Here is a 12,029-nt window from a genome sequence, read left to right as displayed (position 1 = left end):
TGTAAAAGAATACGTAAAAAATTTTCAAATTTGGTTTCAAAGATCAAAAGAAAGTTCAGTTTTTTAAAAAGAACTAACTAAATATTTAACTGGTAGTAGGAAATTAGGTGATTTTTTTTCCTGTTTTTCTCTTTTCTAAACTTCTAATGTTAACAATGCATTATTAATACACGTCTCTTCATTTGATATAGTTCAATGAGAAGAGGAAATATTGGCATTAGTCAAATAAAATATTGCTTTTGATAGAAAGGTCAATATAGTAACTGCACAAGGCGGAGATCAAACTTTGAAAAGTGGGGATACATGCACAGGCACCCACAATAGGAACATAACAACAACATGTACAAGTGAGCAGTGAACATAATGACAGATGCCCAGCCTCATCATGAGCAGTGACTAGGAAACACAGTTTTCTGCTTCACCAACTGACAGGGGAAAAGAAAGAGAAAGAGTAGAGACAGGTGAGAATGAAAAATATTACCAATATCACCGTGATTTCAATATAAAAAGCTACATTATACATTGTTGATGGAATTACCAGTTGACAATGTTTATTAGAGTTTAAAACACACAAATCTACTTATTGACATAGCTGTACAGAGCAACTATTATGCTTATGTACCACCTATATTTATATAAAATGTATATATGTTTATATATACATGTACACACACATACATATAATAGAATGCTATTGATACGTGACAATCAATAGAGAATGCATTAATCACACTGCAGAATATATATACATATGTGTGTGTGTGTGTGTATATATATATATATATATATATACTGTGTAATACTATGAAGCTATAAAAATTAAACAGTTTTATATATACAGATTTGGAGAAGGCAATGGCACCCCACTCCAGTACTCTTGCCTGGAAATCCCATGGACCGGAGGAGCCTGGTAGGCTGCAGTCCATGGGGTCGCTAACAGTCAGACACGACTGAGCGACTTCACTTTAACTTTTCACTTTCATGCACTGGTGAAGGAAATGGCAACCCACTCCAGTGTTCTTGCCTGGAGAATCCCAGGGACGCGGGAGTCTGGTGGGCTGCCGTCTATGGGGTCGCACAGAGTCGGACACGAAGGAAGCGACGCAGCAGCAGCAGCAGCAGCAGCATATATACAGATTTAGAAAGATTTTCAATTTAAGGGACAAAAGAAAGTACATAAAAATAATATTCTGCCTACCATTCTGGAAAAAGTGTTGAGGTTCTCAAAAAAATTAAATTAGAACTACCTTTTCATGTAGAATTTTCAGTACTTTTATATGCAAAGGAAATTAAATCAGTATCTTGAAGAGATATTGACAATGCTATGTTTATTGCAGCACTACTCACATTAATCAAATCTGGAAACAAATGAATTTTCTGATGATTAATGAATGGATAAAGCAAATGTGAAACACATACACACAACACACACACCCCAAAATAATATTTGGCCTAAAAAAATATTCCTGCCATTTGCAACAAACACAAGAGTAACTTGTGATTAAACATGGAGAAAGTGAAATAAACCAGTCACAGAAAGCAAAACACTGCATTTAATCATACACGAGATATCATTACAATTCAGAAATCTAGTTAAATTTGATGGTACATGAAAATTCAGGATCTGTTCTCATGAGTAATCATAAGGTTATCATCATCTAAATGTGAAGTCAAAAGTATTAGAGTAAGATATTTGTGTATGTATTTCCATAGCCAAGTATTAATTCCTGCAAAAATTGTTACATGATGATCAATACTATGTCTTAAATTGGTAAAATGCTGATGGCAGTTTTTAATATGTATTTAAATAACTGGAAACAACTAACCATCCAAATACTGGATTAAAACAAGAGCCTCTAATGGCAAAAACAGAATTTGTGGGCATGCATGTGCATATACCTTGAAAATTGATAATAGTTTCTTAGTAAACACAGTAGTTTTTTATATTATTCTCATTAAAAACTAATGCCAGTAGTATTAAAAAGCAGTTTTCATTCCTGAAATTGCCATGAAAAAAATGACAGGTCAAAGATGATTCACATCAAAACCAATTCCCAAGGTCCTTCCTGCTGCTGCTGCTGCTAAGTCTCTTCAGCAGTATCCAACTCTTTGCAACCCCATGGACTGCAGCCTACCAGGCTCCTATGTCCATGGGATTTTCCAGACAAGAGTACTGGAGTAGGGTGCCATCCCAAGGTCCTTCCTAGTTTAAGTGAAATATAATCCAGATCTAAAAATTTCCCTGTAAATTCAGATACAATCCAGGCACATGAAGAGCTTCTTGCAATCTGAAAAGTAAAACTTCCCCTTGGAAAGACTGGCACTTGTATAGGTTCAACAAGGTTCAACAAATGTATGTTGAATTGAAAAACAGAAATAGAGATAAGAGTGGGAGGCAAAGTGGTGGGGTGGAGGGGGGAGAATATTTGAAATGTTGTAGCAGAGTTGCTATACTTTTCCCATAGAGGGAAAGCAGCTGGTAATTTTAACAGACTATTCACTTAAATTATACTGTCCCCACTTACCTGACCTCATTCCCCAAAAAAGGCCCCAGAAAACAATATTTTCACTATAAATGAACGTCTTAAGAAGTGTTTCCCTCTTTGATCTCTGTGGTTAGTACTCCTTACAACTACTCCAGCTCTAACAACAGTCTTGGGTGGCCCTTTGATGACTCAGTGACCTGAGTCCCCAGGCCGTTTATTATGAGATCTCTACCTTGAATTCCCATGTCATTAAGAGAAGAAAAAATATTAGAAGCTTGATTTAAAAAGTAAAGGCAAAACAAAGGAAGCTGTGATTAATAAACTATGACAGTAATATCTTCAAGGAAACTCAGAATCTCCTAACATTTTAATACATATTGATAAATATCATTTAGGCCAATACTAGTGAAAAAGGAATGCCTATTAACAGAATTAGTAAAAATTATTTTAGAATTCTATTAGAAGCATATTCATGCAATATATTCCTAGCATCCCTATCCCTGCTTTTTTACCTCATTTATATAATTATCAAATCCATTTTGGTCATGATAATATCTTAAAACAGATATTAAATATGTTGGCAAAGGTCAGAATGCTAAAGTTAAAACCAATATTCAAGTGAAATTATAAAGTCCATGAATTTAATCCCTGTGCTATGCTGCCTCTTTTCAGATCAGTGCCATGACTTATTAAAAAGGAGCTCACATGCCTATTAAGCTTTTCACTTTTCTGAGTATGATACCTATGTGATCTCATTTATTATGTCTAACCAAACGGTGAGATGGAAATCCAATATTCTTCCACACCTGATGAGAAATAAGACTGTGACTTCTCAGTTAATACTAGAAAAGGGGAAATAATTTGTGTACCTTGGCATTCAGCACTGTGATTGTTTTATTCATTAACGAAGTCTGGACATACTGAATATCTCTAACTCTATAATACTGCTCAGAAAAGCAATGTGTACACACAGAAGATCAAATATCACCATTCATCTAAAATTTAACATTATTATAAGAGCTACATTTCAACACATATTACTAAAATTCCTTTTGTTAAATGCTACTATTCTCATTTTACAAAAATTTAGACTGGTTTCTGTATCACATTCAGTCTAGAAAGAAATGAGCAAAACTTAGTGCTGGAACTGTACCATTCCCTTTTACATCAAAAGTACATACTAGCCAAGAATGGTTTTGAACAAAAAATGAGCTAAAGAAAAGTTAATAACTAAAATCTTAATAGTAATGGAAGATAATACTTGCTCATTTATCTTTTTAGTGTTATATTTTATGTTATCAAGATAAAGTAACATAATGTAAAATCAACCATTTGAGAGCTACAAACCAATGGAATTTAGGCATTCATTATATTGTGGGATCATCACTTCGACCTAGTTCCAAACTATTTCCATCCATATTGAAATGTGTATCTGATACACATTTGTGACTGAATAATATTCCTCTGTATGGATTACCACAGTTGTCAATCCATTCATCAGCAGATGAACATTTGGATGAACACTTTGGCCCATTGTGAATAGTTCTATATATTCATGTACAAGATTTTGTTTTAATACTTGTTTTTAATTCTTTGGGGTTAAAGACTAGGAGCAGAATTGATGAGTTTTATGATAATTCTGTTTAACTTTTTGAGGAACTGTGAAGTATGAAGGGTATCACTGCACTGAAATTTATTTGATATTTTTCTCATAATTTCACAAGAGTTATGGGTTCAGCTTCTTAAAGAGATGGGAATATCATACCACCTGACCTGCCTCTTGAGAAACCTGTATGCAGGACAGGAAGCAACAGTTAGAACTGGACATGGAACAACAGTCTGGTTCCAAATAGGGAAAGGAGTACATCAAGGCTGTATAGTGTCACCCTACTTATTTAACTTATATGCAGGGCACATCATGAGAAACGCTGGCTGGAGGAAGCACAAGCTGGAATCAAGATTGCCCGAAGAAATACCAATAACCTCAGATATGCAGATGACACCACCCTTATGGCAGAAAGTGAAGAGGAACTAAAGAACCTCTTGATGAAAGTGAAAGAGGAGAGTGAAAAAGTTGGCTTAAAGATCAATATTCAGAAAACTAAGATCATGGCATCCGGTCCCATCACTTCATGGGAAATAGATGGGGAAACAGTGGCTGACTTTATTTTTTGGGGCTCCAAAATCATTGCAGATGGTGACAGCAGCCATGAAATTGAAAGACGTTTGCTCCTTGGAAGAAAAGTTATAACCAACCTAGACAGCATATTAAAAAGCAGAGACATTACTTTGCCAACAAAGGTCCATCTAGTCAAAACTATGGTTTTTCCAGTAGTCATGTATGGATGTGACAGTTGGACTATAAAGAAAGCTGAGTGCCAAAGAACTGATGCTTTTGAACTGTGGTGTTGAATAAAACTCTTGAGAGTCCCTTGGACTGCAAGGAGATCCAACCAGTCCATCCTAAAGGAGATCAGTCCTGAATATTCATTGGAAGGACTGATATTGAAGCTGAAACTTCAATACTTTGGCCACCTGATGCGGAGAGCTGACTCATTTGAAAAGACCCTGATGCTGAGAAAGATTGAGGGCAGGAGGAGAAGGGGACCGCAGAGGATGAGATGGTTGCATGGCATCACCGACTCAACAGACATGAGTTTGGGTAAACTCCAGGAGTTGGTGATGGACAGGGACGCCTGATGTGCTGCAGTCCATGGGGTTGCAAAGAGTCAGACATGACTGAGTGACTGAACTGAACTGATTGGTTCAGTGGAAGCACACCACAGGTGATCTGCCATTTTTGACATCTTCCATCAAGTGTCTATACCATCACCATGATTTATGTCTATTGATTTGATCAACTGACTGAAATTTCAGGTTGCCTCAATATAGATATACTTTCCCTGCTATTCACACTTCATTTTGAGAAAAGTCACTACACTCAGCCCATACTTAAGTAATAGGAGTTATTTTCCTCTTGATCAGGGTAGCGTGCTACACAATTTATCTCTAAATCTCCTGAATGGGTGATTACTCTTCTATTCCATGTACTAATTTATTCAATCATTTATATTAGTTTGAAATCATGAATATTTATTTTATAATCTGGATTATAATCAAATACTGGTATCGGGAGCATTTTCATTTGGCTTTTAAGCCTCTTTGATGTATATCCACATCAAATTTTCTAAGTTTATGTATGTTTGAGCATTCCTTATTTCCTAGGACTAAAAGATGCTCCTGGTTTATCTTATATCTTAATTTCCTATTCCTGCAATAGCCATATCTCCAAAGATCCCTGGTTCCTTTTACTGGATAATGGTATTAGAAATAAACACATGCTCATTGTTTCTACGGTTTCATTGTATTTAGGCCCTCACAGATGACATGGCAAATGCCTAAGACAACATAGTCAAAAATACAGTATCATAAAAAATTTCACTGTACTGTGCTTCACATATTCATTATTCCCATGAACTTGGAGCCCCTGACAAGCACCTAACTTTTCACTGTCTCCATAGTTTTGCATCTTCCAGAATATCATAAAAGTGGAATCATACTATATATAGACTTTTGAGATTGGCTTCCTTCATGTAGCAATAGACACTTAAGTATCTTCTATATCTTTTCATGACGTGATAGATTATTTGTTTTAATTATGGATAATATCCCATTGCTGGAGAAGGCAATGGCAACCCACCCCAGTACTCTTGCCTAGAAAATCCCATGGACGGAGAAGTCTGGTGGGCTGCAGTCCATGGGCTCGCCAGGAGTCGGACACGACTGAGCGACTTCACTTTCACTTTTCACTTTCATGCATTGGAGAAGGAAATGGCAACCCACTCCAGTGTTCTTGCCTGGAGAATCCCAGGGACGGGGGAGCCTGGTGAGCTGCTGTCTATGGGGTCGCACAGAGTCGGACACAACTGAAGCGACTTAGCAGCAGCAGCAGCATCCCGTTGTACAAGTGTACCACACTTTATTTAACCATTAACAGATTGAAGGACATCTTGGATGTCTCTAGTTTTTGGTAATTATGAATAAAGCTGTCACAAACATTCAAATACAGGTTTTGTATGAAAAGAATTTTTGACTAAGTTTGGTACACACCTAGCAGTACTATTACTTTAGCATATTTATTTCTCTAAAAACAAACATTTACATTGAAACAACCATTACAATGGAATATATTTATGCATAATATTATTTTAAATAAGTTAGAATTTAAAATATCCTTTCATACTCTATACCGTCCAAAGTAAAAGACTCCTCCATATGTATATACTGCCATGTGCACATGTGAGTATGTAACAGCATAGAAAAAAAAGTGGAATATGAGTACCAAAATGTGAACAAATGTATGCTTCTGATGAAAAAAAAGTAGCAGCAATGCGCAGATAGAGACATACTATCATATTTCCTTCTCAGATCTCTAAAGTGTTGGATTCTTGTCCATAAGGCTAAAATTATATAATATTTTATAAAACTAAATAAAAGATAGGCTTCCCTTACTGTTTTGTTATTTTGAAGAATATTGATAATATTGCCTTTTGCATAAGTGTGTGCTCAGGTGTGTCCGACTTTTTGTTACCCGACGGACCATACCCCACCAGGTTCCTCTGCCAAGAGACTGTGCCAGCAAGAATACTGGAGTAGGTTGTCGTTTCCTATTCTAGGGGATCTTCTCCATCCAGGGATTGTACCTGTGTCTTTTGTGTCTGCTACATTGGCCAGCGAAGTCTTTACTGCTGAGCCACCTAAGCGAGTGAGTGAGTGAGTGAGTGAAAGTCGCTTGGTCATGTCCGACTCTTTGCAACCCTGTAGACTATACAGTCCTTGGAATTCTCCAGGCCAGAATACTGGAGTGGGTAACCTTTCCCTTCTCCAGCGGATCTTTCCAACCCAGGGATCAAACCCAGGTCTCCCGCATTGCAGGCGGATTCTTGACCAGCTGAGCTATCAGGGAAGCTGAGCCACCTGGGAAGTCCCAATATTGTCTGGTACTCAATCTTAAATCAGGATCATTGCTCAAATAATCAAAGAAATTTTGACACTTTAAATTGTCTCTCTGTTCTTCATTGTGTGTGTGCTCTATTCTTCATTAAAACCCCATAAAACAAGCAGTCCAAGCCTGACTGCTCTACAATGGGCATACTTGGTGTACATTATTGAGTGAGCAACTGAGCATGCACACACTAACCACTTCTTCTCCCTCTGCTAGTCAGACCATGTCCACTCACCCAAGTCATCTGGGACTAGAAATGGTAACTTAGTTCTGGAATACTGTTTTTGTTTTTTTTAAAGTTAATCCAAAAATGTTTTAAAACTGTGCTTAACTCCACCATTAGAACTGTATTATTATCCTCACCCTGACCTTGACAAAAGGCACACTTTCCAGATGACATTCTCAATTCAGAGAGACAAGAATAAAGTGGTCTCAAGGGAGCATAGCATGGGTAATTTGAGAGTTTCCTACTCCGGAGGCCACTCTCTACACTAAATATATGCCTCACACTCCCCCATAAATGCTGGTCACAACAAAAAGTGGATACTTTGCTTTGATGCAATATAATTCTATTTCAGATTCTATTTAGAATATGGAGAATGTTTTATCCTGGGGAAAAAATGTGGTCAAATACGGTGTCTCTCTGGTAAGAAGATACACTCTACACTCTGTCAATTTCTTAACTTCTCCCTTAGTTCCCTTCCTCTGTCATATTTAAGAAAATATTTTAATGCCATACTTCCATGCACACTAATTAGAATGGTTTGAAATTGTGCATAGCTTTCAGAAATATCAAGGGTTTCTTCTCCAAGGTACATCTTGGAACTTCTGGACTGTCTACATCATCAAAACGAGTAACTTCTACACAGTCTTACAGCTCCGTAGGCGCCCTCTTTGAGGTAGAATTCAGGTCTTCACAATCATCAGATCCACAGTCATAGGGTCTACAGTTTTCCTGACTTAAGGAAAACTATATTCTAGGCACAGATACATAACTATAATTAACAGAAATTTCCAAATATTGAGAAAAGTGATGGTTACTAATTTAACTCAGGAAGGAACCTGATAGAGATTATGGAAAGAAATCTCTCAAAGCCTACGATAGTCAATAGTTACCATGGAAATGAAATTATGCTCTTGGAACTGAACAGGAGATTGCAGAATGACAGCATAGATGCAGGACTGGCATCAGAGAGCATCGGGATTGCACTCCAGTCATGCTATTTCCCAGCTCTGAGACTCTAACAGGTTACACTAAGAGCCAAACTCAGAATAGTACGATATATTTCATTCATTTTATTTTATTTCGTTAATGTGAAGATTACTTTATAGACAGTGTGGGTGAAAATCTCTAGCATAATGAGAGGTATTCAGAGAGAGTGACAGGGAGATACAAAGAAACAGAGAGGTTTACTTTTCCCTTGACCCTGAAATTACCAGCTCAAAAATGAAAATTAAAGTTGTCCCATTTTTTAAATTTTTACTTTTTAATTTTTCTTGAGTTTTTTTGTGAATTCTGCTGTAACTCATTTGATTTTATAATTATACTCTTAGAATCTTTATGGTTAGTTCTACTTAAGGTAAAGTTGAAAATTATATGCTGATTTATATAAGTAATTTTAATGTGTTGTTAATATAGTTTTAATATAATTATCCTGAAAGTGAAAGTGAAGTAGTTCAGTAGTGTCCGACTCTTTGCGACCCCATGGACTGTATAGCCCACCAGGTTCCTCTGCCCATGGGATTCTCCAGGCAAGAATACTGGAGTGGGTTGCCATTTCCTTCTCCAGGGGATCTTCCCAACTCAGGGATTGAACCCAGGTCTCCCACATTGCAGGCAGACACTTTAACCTCTGACCCACCAGGGAAGCCCAATAATTATCCTAGTAGCAATATTTTGCCCTTTCTAATTTAACTAAAGTAATATTAAAAACCTACTAAGTTAGTATTAGGTGAAAAAGCTGGCATAAGCTTTTATTTTTTGATATAACATACACCACCTACAATTTATTTCTTTTTCACTGAAGTGCTCAAAAGTGATCACAGTTTATAGTAAGAAAATATTCAATGAATTCCCGTTTACCACACTGGAAAAAAGTAAAAGCCCCTCCTACATCTATAGCTTTCTAATTCTATTTTTATTTTCATCCTTGGTACCTGATAACTCTCTGGATTCAAGCAAAAACAGTCTCATCAATAGCTTCAGTTACAGACAACAGGAGGGTAAACCCAGACTAAACCTCAGGTCCACAGCATTGAATTGATCATAATTCTTGATTCATAGTATATTCACACCATTTCTACTGGCAATTTTGGATTTGCTTGTTTGTTTAATAATAAAACTATAACTGTAAAACATAACTAATACAAGACTTAAATAGTTATAATATCATATAGCTGATAATATGTGCATCTTCATCCTGATCCTTAGCTGCCCAGAGTTGGAGTTACTTACATCATATTTTAATACATAGTAATATATAGAAGTTTCTACAAAATGCAGCATTTTCTATTGCTATTCATTTTATTAGTTAATAAAATGAATTATTTTATTTGCTAATAAAATGAATTATTTTATTTGCTAATAAAATGAATTATTTTATTTAGCAAAAATTATGCTAATCTCTTTTTTCTTCATTACCATGTCTCAAAAAGCTACATCTCTGTCATTGTATATAGTTGTACTTTATTTGCTATGTTTCTGAATATTCCATTGTCCTGTTTATGTGCATAATTATAAATATCTCCATATATACAGCTGTAAGAATTTATCTCGAGCGTGCAAATGAGACTGAAATTGCTGGACCATAGGATGTGTAAGTATTGAGCTTTATAAGAAAATCACAAATTTTTTTCCAAAGTGCCTATGTAAGGATACGCTTTCATCAGCAATAAATAAGAAACCTGCTTTATTCAGAAAATATATTTTCATTTCTTTCCTTCAGATAAAATTAGAAGAAACTGAACTAAATGGAAGAAGTAACCAGTCTGTAGTGTCTGAATTTACTTTTCTTGGGCTGTGTGATTCATGGGAGCTCCAGGCCTTCCTCCTAGTGATATTTTCTTCTCTTTATTTAATCACCATTTTAGGCAACATCTTCATTGTTCTCCTAATTACTGCTGACCTTCATCTCCACTGCCCTATGTACTTCCTGTTAGCCAATCTTTCGTTCATTGACTTATGCCTTTCATCAGTAACCACTCCTAAAATGATCACAGACTTTCTCAAGGCAAACAAGACCATCTCTTTTGGAAGCTGCATGTGTCAGATTTTTTTTGGACATTTTTTTGGAGGGGGTGAGATGGTGCTGCTTGTGTCAATGGCCTATGACCGTTACGTGGCCATCTGCAAGCCACTCCATTACTCTAGCATTATGAACACACAAATGTGCATTCGGCTAGTGATGATATCATGGATCATTGGCTTTGTGCATTCAATAAGCCAACTAGCTATAATTATACAATTGCCCTTCTGTGGACCCAGAGAATTGGATAGCTTTTTCTGTGATATTCCGCTGGTGATGAAGCTAGCTTGCATGGACACTTATGTTTTAGAAATGTTGATAAATGCGGACAGTGGGGTACTTGCCACTGTCTGCTTCATTCTATTGCTGATCTCTTACTCTTATATTCTGCTTATTCTCTGCCATCAGTCGAAAGATGGGGCATCCAAGGCTTTCTCCACTTGCACTGCCCACATCACAGTGGTCATGTTATTCTTTGGGCCCTGTATCTTCATCTACCTGTTTCCACTCAACATCACTTGGGTGGACAAGTTTCTTGCTGTATTTTATGCAGCCATCACACCACTACTAAATCCAGTCATTTACACTTTAAGAAACAAAGAGATTAAAATTGCCATTAAGAGACTATGATGATAGCTTATGGATTTCTGTTGGCATTTCATGATCTCACATTATAAGAATGTGATAATTCCCAATTCACATATGGAAACCATGTGTATCTCTTGGTGAAAGTTTTGTGTCAATTCTATAGCATTCCAGAATTATCAAAATGAGTCCCTGTTTGGGAAATGTGGCCAGTCTTTAGAGCAATGATTTTGGTTGTTCTCAAGAATGATTTGGAATTAACAACAATGTTAATGTTAATTATTACTATCTGTACTGCTACTTCAACACAGACTACCACATCTGGAAATTTTCTAATCTGTTATGCATTTCTTTCAGCAAAGCATTTCATGTGGATCTTCTCTCTCTTTTTTTTTTAATAAGTTTATACACTGAATGCAGGGGTTTGTGCATGCTCAGTCATATCTGACTCTGTGATGCCACAGACTGTAGCCCACCAGGCTCCTCTGTCTATGGAATTTTCCACGCAAGGATACTGGAGTGGGTTGCCGTTTCCTACAACAGAAGATTTTCCTTACTCAGGGATCAAACCCACATCTCCTGCATTGGCAAGCAGATTCTGTACCACTGAGCCAGTGCACTGAATACTGCTATCTTTATTTTACAAATTGATAAATTAGTCTATTGATTAGTTAACATTCTAGTTACCTTCTGGAGAGATAGCTAAGA

At 36.5% G+C, this 12,029-nt stretch overlaps 1 protein-coding gene across 1 annotated transcript; it reads left to right on the top strand.

Moving 5' to 3' along the window:
• Positions 1 to 7,938: 7,938 nt before the first annotated feature.
• LOC102390787 (olfactory receptor 4F4-like) lies at positions 7,939 to 11,366 on the top strand. Its single transcript, XM_045162161.1, has 3 exons — positions 7,939 to 7,942; positions 8,272 to 8,390; positions 10,437 to 11,366. The coding sequence occupies exons 1-3, from the start codon at positions 7,939 to 7,941 to the stop codon at positions 11,364 to 11,366; spliced, it is 1,053 nt and encodes a 350-aa protein (XP_045018096.1).
• Positions 11,367 to 12,029: the final 663 nt, after the last annotated feature.

This window comes from Bubalus bubalis, chromosome 11 (assembly GCF_019923935.1).
Source record: "Bubalus bubalis isolate 160015118507 breed Murrah chromosome 11, NDDB_SH_1, whole genome shotgun sequence".
NCBI lineage: Eukaryota > Metazoa > Chordata > Mammalia > Artiodactyla > Bovidae > Bubalus > Bubalus bubalis.
The sequence above is the reverse complement of the archived record's forward strand: the minus strand, read 5'-3'. Positions and strand labels throughout refer to the sequence as shown.